The sequence below is a fragment of the Camarhynchus parvulus genome, chromosome 1A, assembly GCF_901933205.1.
Source record: "Camarhynchus parvulus chromosome 1A, STF_HiC, whole genome shotgun sequence".
Lineage (NCBI taxonomy): Eukaryota > Metazoa > Chordata > Aves > Passeriformes > Thraupidae > Camarhynchus > Camarhynchus parvulus.
In genome coordinates, this window is record NC_044586.1 from 58,230,045 (window position 1) to 58,247,178 (window position 17,134).

Genomic DNA, 17,134 nt, shown 5'->3' on the forward strand with positions numbered 1-17,134 from the left:
TCTCATCTGCACAAGTCAGATTGAGAAGATTTTACACCTGAACACATTTGCAAGATAAAAACTGGCATCTTGCTATGTTTAAATAAGACATATACAGCTCCTTCTCCACATATTCCTGCTCTTGGCCTTCCTTTTTTCGCTATCATTGCTCAAATGCTTTACTAGTGTCTTCTCCCACTTCCCCCCTTAAAAAATATTAATTTTCCAAGTGCTTAGTGCCTTTTACCACATCCTCTCCCTCCCCACCTCCAAGAGGGGGCTGGAAATGCTGACAGAGCCATAATTACATAATGATGACTGCAACTGATGGAAGAAACATCTCATACAAACACACAGAGGAGACATAAGGCTGACTGATTAGTAACAGAAGTGGCCAGCTGAGAAACGAAATCTGTCCTTCCTAACCACACTACAAAATTTGTTAGTGAGCAGTTCAATAACATAAGCCAAAATATTGTTCTGTAGCTGTGAATTCGTGCTGAAATGACTCACTTCACTCAAGTTACTACAGCTTTACAACTCTAAGATTGACTTCTTGTAATATTACATACTACATACAAATATTTATGATCACAAAGAAGGACTTCAACTTAATCTGTAAGTTTTATTGTTTCAGAAGGATGATGTTTCTGAAAAGAGCTAATTTTTAAAAAAGCATTTAAAGGCTCAAAGTAAAACAATTCTCTGAACTATATTTTCCCATACAGATACAATTATTACATTTATTACATAAAAGGCAGTCTAACACTCGCTTCCAAAGAAACACAGATAAATTAATGCTGACAGTTTTTGGAGAATCCAATGGCAAGTTAACTTAGTTTACAGCAGGACATGAGAACAGCTCACAGCTGGCTCCAGGTAAGTGAACTCACCTGGGAACCCACAAGGTGCACAGCAGTGCCAAAGAGCACTTCACAGAGGTGACTTTGGATGCCTGGAACTCACTAGTTTGGGCTCAAATCTATCCTGGCAAGGGAGGGTTACCCCCACTCTGATTCTTCCCAGTGCTGCTGGTTAAAGGGTGCCCATGGATTCTGTCAGAGCACACAGCCAAAGGCACTCCCAGCCTTGGCTTGGCTCCACATGTTCACACAGCAACATTCACATCCAGTGAGTCCTAATGCAACCCATTGTAAGTATTGTAAGTACTGTAAGTACAACCCATTGTGAAGTATTGTAATGGGCAACAAGACTGGGTGTGAAAACTGCAGGGAGTTTAGCTCTACATTATTTTAAATAAAGGAGAATTGCCTACTTCTGTCAAGAAACAAAACCAGGGTACAGTAGTTTGTGGTTAGTCTCATACTGCCATCTACTGAAAAAAACCAAGCTAGTTCTCTACAAAACTTCTGTTTGTGATTCTTCTCACTGCATCTCACAGCAAGATTCTCTGTGACTATATTTCCTCAGCTGCAAAGAAGTCTGCAAAACCTTCTACTCTTCCATTCTTACATAACACTGGAAGTGCACAGCATTTACAAATATCAGGCCACTACCCACTAAAACTCCTGAGCCTTCTGCAGAGTCCAAATGCCTACATATTAGCCAAGGAGAAAGTTTAAGAATGTCCTGAGGGGTCTATATAATTAAAGCTGATGGGTTGTATCAGTAGAACAATCTCTGTACTGATGGAATGATCACTGATTCCTGCTTTTTGTGGAGCCAAATCAAGCGCAGGATAATATAATTTAACAGACAAACCTAAGAAACAGTGCAGTTACAATGAGAGTTATTTACATGTTCTTATGAGAGTTATTTACATATTCTTTAGTACATTTTTTTAATTTAGTCCTTTTACAACAAATGAGGAGAATAAGCCATTGAAGAGAAAGTTTTGCTTCCTACTTACCCCCTTTTCTGTTGCACAAATATCTGTGTTGCCATAAAGTGTCCCAAGACCAATTACTTTGCCACCATTTGTCCTTATATCAATTTTATGGCTCTGAAAAAAGGTTAAAAATCATACAGTTAGGATAACTGGTTCTCTAGTTATGGTTATCTTGTTTTTCAAGTTGTACCACATTAACCACTGGAAGCCTTAGTCCTGCAAGCAGAACCAGATTCTACAGTGCTTCACTGCACATAAATTCTAATTAAAATTGTTTTGCATAAGGCAAACCTCCAGTTTTTAACAAATTAGCCAGGTTTCAAGTAACAACTGTTCTATAGCCCTTACACCTTCCAGCTGTTGCTGCATACACTCAACAAGGAAAAAAAAGTACAGAAATACACATAAACCAATCCCAAAAAGCCAAAAAACCCCACCAGGTCTTGAGAATAAAATACAGCCATCTGTAAAAGAGAAAAAAATCTTTAAAAATTAGATTTAAATAAATAGATTGTTCTGTCCTTATACAGTAACATGATGAATTAAATGTTTCAATCTGCCATCACAGTTCCTTTGAGGCAGGTACACAATGCTTGTTATCAGAATAATGGTTAAACAGCACATCCTCCAAATATGTAACTTGAGGAGAATATGGGAACTTGCAAGATTGGAAAAACTGGTGTATAGCAAGGGCTCCCCAGTGTGGTCACTAACAGTTCACTAAAAATAAAAAAAATTAAAATAAAATCCCAACATAGACACTAATTCCCCCATCCCAAATTATTAGAATATCTTTCTGAAAAAAAACCAACCAGGCTTTCAGAGGTAGGTATCTCTAGAGACCCCTAACAGACAGAAGGATTTGCTGAGAGAAGAAACCAGTTACAGTGCTGAAGCAGCCTTTTCACTAAGAGGAAATATTCCACCAGCTGAAAGAAAAAAGCACTGATTTTTCATAGGGTTTCTCTAAGCAAGGGAGAAAGCTTTGAATAAGGAAGAGGCAAAAGGCTGTCAAGACCTTAACAGATGTCAGAGGAAAACCAGAAAAATTTGTTCAGAAGAAGAGAAGGACACTGATGCAGGATGAATGAGGCTCAGACAAGGTGTGTGCTGAGGAAGCACAGCAGGTCTTCTGCCAGTGTGAGATGCCTGGAAATTCTTGTTCTCACCAGCACAGTCAAGGAGTAATTGAGGAACATGGAAGCACAATTAAGGGTCTCCCTGGTGGCATTGTCATCATAAGCACAACAACAACAACAAAAAGAAGTACTGCTTTCTCAATCAAAAATTTGTGAATAATTCATACTCTGGAGAAGACCAAAATGCCATAACTGTGTTTTGGAATTATTATTGCTATTAGTTGACCTAGAGACTTGGAAGGGACAGGGTGAACTGGAATTCAGCCCATTAAAAAACAACCACCACCCAAACAAAACAAAACAAAACAATTTAATAAAATCACCCTCAACAAATCTCACTGGCTGGGTAATGTCTACCACAGCAAAACTGCCAGACAAAATCCATTAATAAGCCTCACAGAGACTCCTCCTTTCTGTTCAATTACTAGTATGCATGATTAAGCAAAGTAGAGGTCAAATCTTTAAGTCTTTTGTAAAGACACTCTAGATGGTATAAAAAAACCCGAGCATGTTTTTTTTTAATTACAATTTATACTAACAACTTCTTGCAAGTGTAAGAAAATTAGCAGTTGTGAAGCTGTTTGCTGGTGCTCTTGAATAATCCCTACATGACCAGATTTTTTCTTTTAAAGTAATTTATCAACAATCTTTTCTCTCTCCTGTAAAGAAAGGCTCTCCTGCTTTGTCAGTTAATGGGGTTTGTTAATAACAGCAAACCAACATGAACAGAGCTTTAATCCATCCAGGGGAGGGCACTATCACTTCAGTTTGCTCAGTAAAGCAAATTCCCAGAAAGGGAATCAGCTCTTATGCTTCACTACAGCATCTGGTCTGTAACATTTTTAGTAGTTTTGGAAAAACCCTGAAGGCTAATACTTCTGTTTCTACCAAATAATTCTGCTTCTCTGGTAATACAGAATATAATTCCTGAAGCTTTATCAGAAAAAAATAGTTCAGTCACCTTACTAGAACTATAGTACTTAAAAACAAGATTAGACTAAAATCCAGCTCTTAATTTTTTAAATTCAAGATACTTCACATCTTGGATTGTATTTCAGACAAATTCCTAGAAGTTAGTGGTCTTTCCTCAACACCATCTTTTTCCATGACACCACAAAAAATTCTTGATGTGATGGCATGCCATGATTCCTGTCATTATTACTGGCTAAAATCACCTTGTTTTCTCATATGATGCAGTTTCTCATGCACTGTTGTTGTCATTAATAATGACATAATATTTTTTAATGAAAAGTTTAGGTGGGCATCACATAGTGCTATTAACTTCTGTTAGACTTTAGGTTTCTTTGGAAGAGAAAAATTACAATTACACAGAATCTGGAAGGTTCAAGTTGTCTGTGGTTCCCCAGCTGTAGAGCAGACCTAGCTCTATTGTATAATACACCCTTCCCTAAGCTCAGTTTTCCCTACATCTGTTATAAAATCATCTCTTACCACAATAGAGAAAAATGTTAAAAAATTTTTCATATGTCAAAAAAAATTGACCCTTCTTTTGAATTTATACCAATTCCTGCAGGTTCAATCCCAAACAATCAAGTGAATTTGATTCCAAATAGTACCTAAGTCAGATAAGCTGTGATTAATTTTACAACAGCTTATGTCAGCTAACTTGAAGGCTTAAGACTGAAAAAAACAACCTCATGCCTATGATACATACAGTATATATCAGATATCTTTCAGTCAGGTATTTTGGACATGTAATGTGTAACTTCTGATTGAAAATTAACTTAAAGGGATTGTCAATAGCTCTGATATACCAATTATTAAAAAACAAACAAAAAAACACACACAAAAAAATCAGCAGCAAGTTGCCAAGTCATGATTGTTGATTGAGCAGGCACAACTATTAACCTACTAGACAGGAAATCCCAGTCTGTTTCTTCCTTTGAGGGGTAGGGAAGACAGGGATCAGGCTCACTGCTGTCACTGTTCCTGCTGCCTTTGGCTATCATAGATACCTGGACTTCTGACTCCTCCTTATTTACTGGTTTTGACTTTGTGCTGCAATTGTATGCAATAATTCCAGGTGAGGTGCTGTACACAGAGAAATATGAGTGCTGCAATGAGAAATACCAGAGTACTTCTCGTCTCCAGAGCTGGTATTTAAGTTTTTACACTGTATCCCACCACACAATCCCTTCTCAAACAGTGGGGGAGGGTTCTTTGTACCTTTATTGACTGCAGGACACTCGTCCCCTTCTCTGTTTCTATTGTGCAGTTATCACATTCTATTTTCTGAATCTTCACGCAGCCAGTCCCTGACGTTTTGATATCCAAATCTAGAATTAAAAGACAGTTTTATTAGCAACAGAAAGAAAAAGTCAGACATCTTTAACAAAGTTAAAGATCATGTTACACAGTAACCAAACACAGCAAGGAAAAAGACAGCTTCTTTGTTACTAAAAACCTGCTTGCTGTGTCTGGCCACACGCTTCGGAACAGTGTGAGTAGTCACCATCAGCTATGGACACTGAAAAGTTTACTAAGCCAGAGTGTGAGATATCCAACTCCAAGAGAGAACATTCAGAAGAAGAAGAATGACTTTAACCTGTGGGAAGGAACCAGCAGGGTGTGAACCTTTAGTGAAGTCTCATCTTTTTTCTTTTTTAACTCCACCTCCATCTCCCATCTACCCTAGCCACCAATTCCATCAGAAATTCTACTCAGACACTTGGGCAGCCTGACACACACTTTGGGGGAGAAGGTTGGCAGGTGCCTGAGGCCACATGTAGAATAATAAGGTTCAACAGCACAAATACACAGGCCTTGCTGCTCCACTAGCCAAAACCAGGCAGAGAGTGTTGCTGTGCCCCATTCTCCCCAGCCTCTGCAAAGCCTGACATGGCTTCCCTGGCATGAAGAAGCACACTTGCCTCTAGCCTGAGTCACCTCACCTCGCTACTGTTCATAGACTCCCACAAAGAATAATCACCAGGTCTAGTGCATAGGATGCAGGGGCAGGAAAAGCACTTTTCTGCTGCTTGTCTCACCCTTGGATTTAAGGAACAGGAAGAAGTTTGAGAATGTACAGTCTGGGGATTCTATCTGTATTAATAATAATTTCTATTAATCATTTGTATAAATAACCACCATAGTGGCTGGCAAAAGGTAAAGGCAGGAGAGGAAAAAAGTGATTTTGTTCTTCTAAGGATAAAAGGTAAAAAGAAGAAAAAGAAAAATTGAACAGCAATCAGAAGTGTTTGCTGCAAGACGCAAGTGAAGAACTAAGATCTGACAGGATCAGATAGTGAGCCCCATTACTCCCTAAAGGAAAGGAGATTATTTGGTAAAGAAAATTTCATTTAAGCAAATGTCAAAGTCTTTCCTTCACTGCCACTGCCTGCTAAGGTTATCAGAAAGATGAAAAGAATAATCAGACTGTGCAAAACAAGCTCTGCCCTGAGGATATTCCCAAGTCAGACCTGCGACCCAGCAGAGCCTGAAGATCAATACTGTCACACTGCTGCCCAGGACAGCAGTGTCCTCCTGTCCTGCCTCCTGGAACCATGACATCAGTGAGCTTGCAGACCATGAAGATGAGAGACTGAGAGCTCCAATTAACAACAAGTGGAAGTCTTGTCACCTGACAAAATCTGACTAGGAGAATCCAAGAGACAGAGCTGAAACACAACATCTTTGCAGCAAGCATGCTCCTTATGGCTGCAGTAAGCCAAGAGGTTAAATTTGGTGAAGGATGTAGACCACGTTCAAAGGTTAACAATTCCTTAAGAAAAAAGGCTACAAGAGGTAAACTGGAAAGCAATGTTGGTTTTGAACAAGCTGTCTTGCCCAGACTCTCAATTCATCCACTGGACAACTGCATGGTGCTTGGAAGGTCTACAACCAAGACTTCTGCTATTTTGTTTCTGAGAACAGAGTTCCAAAAGCCAGTTGGCTTGTGCAAATGTTTGAATTCAATCAGCTTGAAACCCTCCTGCTCTGACAAGGGACAAGGCAAAGGCTTGAGAGCACTCGGTTTAGTCATGGTACAAACTCACTGAGATTTTTACAAGAATGAGGTTAATAAAAAACCTCTGATCCTGTAGAGCATATTATTGCCATCATTTGAAAAGGTGGGTTAGTAGTGTAATCCTAGCTGCCAAAGATGGGTGCTAAAAGAGGACCTGGAATTCTGGAAATTCATAAACACATCATTAAGAAACACCAGGGACTTCTAGAATACACTTTGTGCCTTGATCCTCTGCAGTCACACCACCTTGGTAGCCTTTATATGACAAAAATTAGTGGACAAGGAATTGAGCCCCTGTCTCTTTCCTTCTGAGTTCCCAAACCAAGGATAAACAACTCCATAAAGACACAGACTGAAAGCTGGATAATATTGCCAATGAAATTTTAACAAGGAGGAACAAGATACAATCTGTTTCAGTGCCAAAACTCCAAAAATAGCCAGTTTGATTCCTCCCTAGCAAAGACAAGGGCTGAAGCCAACTTTAGCCACATAAACCACAAAGAATGCATGAAGATCTTTGTGGCGTAAAAGACTTGTATCAGAAATTAAGGTATTTAGGAAAACAGAAACACTTTGGTATCAGAATGTAAGCAGGGGTACCCCAGGGTATTTAAGCACCCCAGTTATTAAGCTGCCTTAAGCTATGACACTTGAAATAGACTGGATAATTATTTCTTTTCAGATGACTCAGCAGCCCTAGACTACTAGAATTATCTCAAATTATGGTTATGCAAGCCCTCAGTACAGTTTACTTCTGCGTACTCATGCAGTCAGTGCACAGTAACCAGAAATCGAAGGGCTGGTTTCAGGTCTAATTAACACATGCCAAAATAAATAAGCTTGATTAAACAGAAATTCCTTGACATCTGCCATCAATGAAGGTTAGATGTATCACAGAAGATTATCAGATCATGTATGATATTGAAATCCTAGACAGAGCTCAAAAAACAGACACTAAGGCAAACAGAGGATCTTTTGGTACTTGTCCTACTAAGCTGCTTAGAGGTTGCCTTTGGTTTAAAATGCATATTTAAGCTCAGCATCTTCCACACATGCTCTTCATTCAGGCTCTAAGGAGCTTTAGATAACTTGCAGCTTCCTGGATAAGCTCCAAGCCAAATTGTGAAAGCTGTTATGAAATGTCTTAACTTCCAAAGTGAAGAAAACAAGAAAACACTGAAAAGAGATTCACATCAACCCCTCAACTTCCTGCAGCTGACAGAGCTCAGGCAGAACCACCTGAGCAAAACAGAGCTAACATCTTCCTCATGCATCCAAGGAAAGGCAGAGAAAAGCCCAAGTGTTTGCACAGCAACAGTTCCTTTCTGGTTTGAGATGTGTTTTTACAAGGGATAAGATCTTTTGTTTATGCAATGATATTTAATGGATCATTCTTTTCTAAATAAATAAATGGAGCTACTCAAGCACAAACTGATACTCAGAAGATTAAAAAAACCCCAAACTAGAGCTGAAAGGACACTTAAAAGTAGAATCTCAGCGCAAGCAAAAATTCTACTTCACTGAGTAGAAACTTAAAACACCCCTACATTTTTTAAATATATCTCTAGATGCACCTGGATGACAGCACAAACAATAGTAACATCCTGCTAATTATGGGCTGACAAAGAGCCACTTGTGGAAGGACATTACAATCCACAGATTGTCCAAGGAACCTGAATTGCATGAGCTTACCACAAACCCAAGTGGAAGAGCTTAGAAACCTACAAAAAAAGAAAACCTGTTTCAAGAAGAAAGCCCCTAAGAGTGTCTGCAGTGCTGGCTGACGCTCAGAATTATGGCAAGAATCTCAAAGACAGGACAAAAGCAAAATTGCTGTTTTCCATCAATCAGGATTCACTATCAAGATTGTCAGGAAGATTCCTCACATTGAAACCCTTTATGAAGGCTGAAATTCTTCACATCTTAACACAATGAATTCTGCACCTTGAGAATAACCAGCTCTGGAGTGACTTGTAACAGTCCCTCAGAGATCCTGGAGAAACCAAAATAGTGAAGGACTACAGTGCCCAGACACACCTGAGAACTGAAGGGTAATAAATGAGACATTGGGCTTGTTTGAGTCTCAGTAATTATGGGATGGACTCTGGGAATGTGCTACAGACAAGCCAAGGTAATCTTTGTGCTTGCCAAGCAAGGGAAGGAAAAAAGATAAAAAGAAGAGCTGTAAGACTGAAAATTCTCAGGTAAGAGTCAAGGCTACAAGACTCTTGGAGAAGACAGTCCAGCTAGAGTTCAATGAACAAAGAGGTAACAGCTGATCTGTCTAAGAGAACCAACTTGGATTTTCAAATGTCTTTAACAATTCCTTAGTTCCCTATTGTCTTTCAGCTACAAGCTGTGCACCACCTTCAACAGTACAAGAAGCTGGAAATCAGCACAAATAGCAAGACTGAAAACTTATATGAATGACACCCAATTATTCAGACTAGTTAAAAACCCACTGACAAATTGCAGGAGGACCTTGGAATACCACACACTCAAATGATAAAGTAGCAGGAAATTAAACTGTGGGACTCTGACAAGAGTTTACCAGGAAGCTCTCACCCTGAAACTGTTTCCATGTGTAAAGGGATACTCAGCAGAGAGATGCACTGAGGGGCTGAGTTGTATCAGACTCTGAAAACCCTGTGATGAAAACACAGGATTTAACATCTGCTGACAGCTGTTTGACAGCTTGGTTGACAGCTAAGAGAATGCTTAGATGAAATATAATTTACATTTCTTCTGCTCTTACTATTCAGATGCTTCTGAGCATCTGTTTATGACCAGAGACAGGGCAGTGGCTGCTGGAGTCATGGCAGGAATCAGCACAGCCATTCTGACAGAGCAAAGCACATTGAGGGCAGCAAGGGTTATATGCAGATTATATGCACAAATATGCTGTATTTAGTCACAGAATATTTGTGCACTTGTTAGTTGCTACGAAACAAAACAGACTGTAAGATGTGATAAACATATTTAAGAAATCCCTTCAGTTATAAGCAGTGTTTAAAAAAAATTAAATTATAGGGATGACTAAGACTGGAAAATGTGAGAATGATGTTATGTCAAACCCATAGAACTCCTCCATTTTGAATTATATACAGTTCAGTTTTTTCTAAAAGAAAACAAGAAAAAAAAACACGTTGCAGAATTTTCCCTAAGACACAGGGTGGGAAAAAAGTAAAGCAAGATAAAAGGTGCAGAATGTCTTTGCTGTATGTAACATCATATTCTACAAAAGTCATATATATGACTTCATACATATATATATATGTATGAAGAATAAGCAAGGTGGGATTATTCATCATTTCTCGTATCACAACTGCAGCAGGGCATTAACTGAAATAATGCAGCAGTCTTCAATAACATTATGCAAAACAAGAGACCAGGTGCATTGTACATAAGAAGTTTTTCCAGCACGATGAAACATTCTGCACAGTATAGGAAATTGCCCAAATGCATAGGAAAAAACCAAAACCACATTAGTGACTGAATGCAGATCTCTGAGTTTGTACTCCCTAAACTCAGGGCCAATGTCAGAACTTCACTGTCAGTTCAGCAGAGATGTTTATTGGCTTCAGCCACTATAGCTGCTCTCCCATACAAGAAACCCTGCACAGATTATAGCCCTGTGCCCAAAAAGATAATGCAACGTTTGTGCTAGACAAGGGAGCCCTTCCTGGTATTTCATCTGCACCGTTACCTCCCAGGCTCTTTCGATCCTGCGGAGAGCCCTCCACACACAAACCCTGCTGGAGGTGCTGGATGCCGCAGCCCTGCTCCATGGAGCAGCCCAGGAGGGCAGGGATGCCCAGGCTGCTGTCCCGGGGCCGAGTCTCTCTGGAGCAGCCCAGGAGGGCAGGGATGCCCAGGATGCTGTCCCGGGGCCGAGTCTCTCTGGAGCAGCCCCGGAGGGCAGGGATGCCCAGGCTGCTGTCCCGGGGCCGAGTCTCTCTGGAGCAGCCCAGGAGGGCAGGGATGCAGGCTGCTGTCCCGGGGTCGAGTCTCTCTGGAGCAGCCCCGGAGGGCAGGGATGCCCAAGCTGCTGTCCCGGGGCCGAGTCTCTCTGGAGCAGCCCCAGGGGGCAGGGATGCCCAGGATGCTGTCCCGGGGCCGAGTCTCTCTGGAGCAGCCGCTGCCAAGCACAAATGACAGCGAGCGCTCCGAGCGCCCCTGACCAGCTCAGGTTCCAGCACAAACCGCTGTTAGCAAAAGGATCACCGACAAATCGCGTATCCCAACACCCAGGAAATGCAGGAGCTCAGGAAACACAGCGGGGCGTTCTGAACCACCGAGGGCGCGATGCCGATTCCCAACGCCGCCTTCCAGCCCAGCCCAGCTCCCGGTGGGACCCCCGCGATCCGTGCGCTCCCCGCCCTCACCGAACTTCACCGGCGTCCGCACGTCCACGGCGGTCTTGCTGTCCACGCTGTCCGCCAGGATCGCCACCTGCCCCAGCGCCTCGTCGTGCTCCACCCGCACCGGGTCCCGATCCCGCTCCCGCCCGGGGCTGCCGCCGCTCACGGCCACCAGGACCCGGTCGGCGCCCGGGCAGCGCTGCGGGTCCAGCGGGCGGACGCTCACCTGGCACGGCAGCCGCACCCGCAGCCGCCCCCGCGGGCTCACCGACAGCGCCCACTCCCGCGGCGGGGGCGGGCCGGGGCCGCTGCGACCGCGGCGGGGCACGGGCGGCGCCCACTGCCCGCCCGCCGCTCGCACAGCCAGGGCCGCCCAGCGCGGGGGCAGCGCCCTCATTGCCGCCGGCAGGGCGAGAGCGCCCGGGAGCCGCGTCAGGAGCGCCCGGGACCGGACCGGACGGGGCCGCTCCCGGCGGGCGGCCGTGACCCCCGGGCGGTCACGTGGCGGGGCTGCACGCGGGGAGCGGCACCGGCACGGCCGGTAAACAGGCGGTGGCTCCGCCGCGGAGTCTCATGGGAGTCGTAGTTCCACAGCTCGCGGAAGGAACTACAGCCATGTCCACGGGCCTATCGGAGAGCGGGGAGGGCGGGGCATTGCCGAGAGCTTGCTGCTATTGGGCGGCGGGGCGGACACTGCAGCCAATCAGAAGCGGGAGCGGCTGAGGCGGGCGGGAGGCGGTGCGCGGGTCGCCATAGTGACGGGGACGCCGCTCGGCCGGGCCGGGCCGGGAGGGAGCCGAGGGAACCGGGGAAACCGCGGGAACCGGGACCGGGGCGGGGACCGGGGCCGAGAGGGGAAAAGCGGCGGCTCCGACATCGAGGCGGGAAGTAAGTCAAGCGGCGCTGTCACAGCCTTGTTTGAGGAGTCCCTGAGGGTCAGGAGTGCGACCCCCGGGCGGGGCCGTGTCGTGAGGAGACGGGGTCCCGCTGGCGGCCCGCCCCTCAGTGCCCCTCAGCTACAGCCTGCCTGCCTGTGCTGAAATGTCCCCGGCCAGCCGGTGTAGATGCAGTTTGGCAGATGTGTTGGAAAAACACAGTTATTTGTTGTTGTTTTTTTTTGAAGTGATAGCACAAAGCACTAGAATCGCTGTCTGTCAGTAAGTTTTGGTCGATATGTTAGATGTTATAGTGCTTTTTAGCAGTTTGGAAGCCAAACAAATAAATATTTTCCTGACCTCTCCACAAATACGCCATGAGACAATTGTCCTTACATGGTTTTCAAAACAAGCAGAGAAGCACTTAATTGAGTTTAAAAGACTCTTCTGGACTTCATACCCCACATTATCATCGTATAACAATTTTAAAAAATGAGGTGGGGCATGTGGGCAATAGATGATGTATAGTCAGGGGCTGAGTTCTAGTAATAGTTGTTGTTTACTGCCAATAATGAGGGAGAAAAACACACAGAAAGCTGCATTGTGTTAGCAAGATTGCAACACAAGTAATAATGAAATCTGGGCCTGTTACTTAATTCCTGTCTCCCTTTTGCATTCCATGTGTTTCTTTTTCATAAATAACCATGCAAGCATGATACTTAGTCATCAAATACTTTTCATCTCATTAGCCCTATTTCTATTTCTGTCACTATCTGGCTTTGATTATTTTTGAATCTGAAATGACATCTCAGTGTCCAGGAGACAAGAAAGTCAAGAAAATTGCCCTATTTTTTGGTCCATTGGTAATTTTCACTGTGGAAAGTTTAATGAAGATTCACATTCATCAGTTAAATTATTGCATTGGTTTATATTACTCAGTCTCAAAAAATCATTACGCTAAACACAAAAAGGGCTAGCCTGTTTTATAATAGTCTAGTATACAAAAATTGAATTCTAGAAAGTCAAAAATGTATCAAAAATATCTTGGGACATGATGGAGGCTGGAAGGTTTGGTTTTGGTTTTTTTTTCCAAGTATCCATAAATAGTGGATTTGGGCAAAAGAAATCTACAAAATTCTCGCCCTTGAGACCAATACCAAATTTGGATGTCAGATTGTTTGGATGTCAGGGGGAAAGTTGTTACAGATGAGTAACGAGTGTGTTGCAATGTGCTATAACTCCACTAGATGACAGCCAGTTCAGCAAATAACTCAAATAACTCTGTGCTCCGACTGTTCCGAGGGAATCTGACCCCGGGTAACGTGGGGCTCACTGCTGATCCCCTTTCTCCCTGGGTCAGTGCTGCTGCTCCTGATCCTTCACTCCCACCTCCTCTGGAACCATAGTGCTGCTTTCCCACAGCCCCCTTTTCCTCCAGGAGCTTGGTATTTGGTGCTCCTCACACAGGCAGAGCTTTATCAGTACCCACAATCTGCACTAAACTGGGCTCTGCATCACCTTTAATGTTGTCAGGCTTTGCATAGTTGAGAAGTTAGCTCAAGAAACCATTCCAAGATGTTTAAGCCTCAGTTATGTTTATATTTCATTGCTGCTGCTGGGTTTTCTCATTAGGTACAGTCTAAGCATGCATGGTTAAAATACTAAACAAAACAGATTAAAAGTAATTGCCAGGAAGAAGTTCTTTCTCCATACATATGAAACCTCATGTGTTTAATGTTTTACTTATGTAATCTATAATTTTTTCCTATATTGATTCTGTTTCATTTTCATGCTTTTGTTTGGATCAGCTGTATAGCATGTAGCAGACTCCAACAGTGAAATATTTCTTTAATATTTATTCATTCATTTATTTACTTACTTTTTTCCCTCTTTCATTTTTTGACTTGTCATTTGCAGGAAAATAAAGCTATATCAAATTTATAAGTGAAGATATAATTAGAACTTCACTTTTGATAGCTACATGATTTCTTAGTGAATTACATTCCTTATTTGCCATTTTATTGGTGTTGTATGCCAAAGAATATTCAGTATTTCATGCAAAAGATCAAAAAACCCTAGAACTCATAGAAGTTCTATAAGTGATTTAAAATAGATTTTAAGCCAAAGTATTATTAGATGCCCTTTTAGGCTAAGGTGAAAGAGAGATTTCAAGGAAAGAGGAATTATTTACAGGGGAGGCTGTAGAAGGAATAAATTTTTCTAACTTTTGTGTTTATCACAGAATAATCACAAACTGCTGCAGGTACCCAGAGGGTATAAACTTAGTCTGCCTGGGCAGGATTAATTTTACCCATTTGCTATAATTGTAATGAAGAAATAATGTGAGTTCACTTCTTAGGAAAATAGGGCCACCTGTATTTGTATTTTGGGGTTTTTTTAGTGGTGCATTTCTGAACTGCTTCCTTGAATCTTCTTAGTTCTTAATGTCTAGAGTTCAGTAGGTAGCCAAATTATGTTTTGTTTGTTTCCTCCTCTGTACTTTAGCATGGCAAAGCACACAATGGTTTGGATTTCAGGGATTTTCTTGTTTGTCACACTACCAGAAGTATTCTGAGGAAAGTTAGTTCCTCATGGAAACCATGTGAAATGGGAAGTGACAAATCTTACCATTCAAATTCTCCTTATCTTAGCCATATCTAATTAGAACTCCAACAGATAAAGTCTGTGTGTGGCTCAGGGTGGTTCTATCCCAAATAGCAGAGATTTAAAAACAAATGAAAACAGCAGAACTTGTGACAGAAATTGTTGAGCAGTTAAGGTAGAAATTGTTATCAGTTTGTGTGTGCTCTCATTTCCCCAAAGTGGTGAGGTTGTACAGTCTAATCAAACAATCCATTCTGATTCACATGCCTATGATAATGTCCTATTGTACATGATGTAGTTTTAGATTCAAGCATTGTTTAATGTTGGCATGGTTTTGTTCTTTAAAGACACACCTATTAATGCTGAAGCACAGACTCTGCCCAGTTAAAACAAAAGATCTTCTACTTTAACATTAGGGAAAAAGCATTAAAAAATAATTTTAGGGGGTGGAAAGAGGATCACTGTGTGATGGAATAAATCTGTGGTGCACCTCTTATTAGTATTACCTGTAGGTCTCATCCCTTCTCTTTGAAGAGGATATGGTAGAACTGAAAAAGTTTTGGAGAAGGATAAGGACAGTGGAAGGCAGAGAAAGGCTTTGATGCCAGTGACAGCAGGTGGATTGTCTGCCTCAGCCTAGAAAAAGGATTGTCAAATGATGATTCATAAACCTAGTGGCATAGAAAAGTTGTGATTTTTCAGTGACTCATTCAGTAAAAGAACTAGGTGACATCAAGGAGCCAGATGCAACAAGAAGCACTGGTTACTCATATCATGCCAAAGTAAAATGAAAATCTCCATTCCCCTGGATTTTACCAATACTGAAAGTTTTGAGTGAGTTCAAAGAGAAAGGGGATGGGTTCATAGAAGCATCACCACACCGTGACTGGTGGGTACTTCTCTACCTCCCCAGGCATCCAGGTGTAGGAGTTGTGCAGAGATGTAAGGGGATAGAATATAAGAAAATTAAGATAGTGTAGAAAGTAATCTTAGTCCTAAGGAGTTGCAGCTGAGCCAATTATCAAAGATTAGGAACAGGCCTGACTTTACCAGGCCACAGCTGTAAGCAATGAGACGAAGATGCTATGAAAGAGTGGGGTGGCTGGGTGAGAAGGGTATTGGAGTCAGTTAGCTGCTTTGTGAAGAAGAGAGAGAGTCAGTGCCCTGAGGAGCTGCCCATGAGAAAGCACCAGGAAGGTATGAAACTTTTGTGGTAGGAGACAGCAGTATAGAACCCCTGTAATAGGATGACAACACAGAGATAAGTGATTCACCTTCATATGTGGACCTGCATCTCTTTATGCTCAGAATAAAATTTTACTGCTTTTTGCATCTGTCACTCTGGAAATAACAAATGCAGCTAAGTGTCACCCACCTAAATTCTGCACTGGTTTATGTATGAACATTGCTGTTTGCTAGAGAGAGACAGAAGTAAAGAAGCTGAAATTAGTTTGGGGAATCTGAGTTCAGACTTCTATTATTGTTGTTGCTGCCCTGAAGCTGTTTCACAAGACAGTTCTCAGCCTGATTTGACCCAGGTTCCAAAACAGCCTTGTAATTCCTATCCTCTGCAATTCTGTGTCTTGGATCAAGGCTGTGATATTGTTTACAGTTCTCCAGTTTGAAAACATCCTTACTTGTTGGACTATTCCATGAAGTTAGAAATCATGACAACTTTCAGTCCTATTTCAGTTAGACAGCTTATTTACCAGATACTGAAAAGACGCAAATTTTCCGCTTTGCTTTTTGAAGTTTATAGATCTAATTTTATATAAGCTGAATTATACATTTAGTAATGTAGTAGATAATGGAGGAATGCTAAATTAATGTCTCATAAAACCACCTATGTTTTGTTTATGTCTGCCCCCTCTTAAAATCACGTGGAGACAAGGGCTTGTCACACTAGCTGAGGCTGTCTAATGGTTTTTCTCTGTCTCAGATTTCTATAGCTGTGTCTTAACATAAAACTATAAACTCTTCCGATTCAGAAGATTTTTTTTGTTCTCTCCCTGCCCATCAAACTGGAGTCTTGGTGAGGACTCTTTTATACTGGGAGGAGGTATATTTTTGACTGATGTCAACTGTATTGATACAGTTCCACATACAAGTATTGATAAATATGCCTACACCTATGAAATTCTCACATTTTGGCATCGTTCCACTAAGAGTTTCCCTCTGTCTAAATTAAGTTGAGAGGAACAAATAAAGCAACAGTAGCCGTAAACATAAAATGCATATGCTAAAATATTCAGCAGCTCTTTACAGATGAAAAATTACTTGCTATTTATAAATGTGTGGACATGTTTATGTACAGTAAATCAGAGTTTATTTCTTGGCCT

At 42.0% G+C, this 17,134-nt stretch overlaps 1 protein-coding gene across 1 annotated transcript in view; it reads right to left on the reverse strand.

Annotated features, from left to right (window-relative positions):
• Nucleotides 1–11,812, reverse strand: part of FAM185A (family with sequence similarity 185 member A) — a 36,375-nt gene extending 24,563 nt beyond the window's left edge. The window contains exons 1-3 of the mRNA XM_030960188.1: nucleotides 11,341–11,812; nucleotides 5,155–5,264; nucleotides 1,850–1,942 (exon numbers count right to left, since the gene is read on the reverse strand). Coding sequence (XP_030816048.1) covers nucleotides 1,850–1,942; nucleotides 5,155–5,264; nucleotides 11,341–11,713 — 576 coding nt within the window. The 5' untranslated portion in view covers nucleotides 11,714–11,812. The remainder of the gene's footprint in view (nucleotides 1–1,849; nucleotides 1,943–5,154; nucleotides 5,265–11,340) is intronic.
• Nucleotides 11,813–17,134: the final 5,322 nt, after the last annotated feature.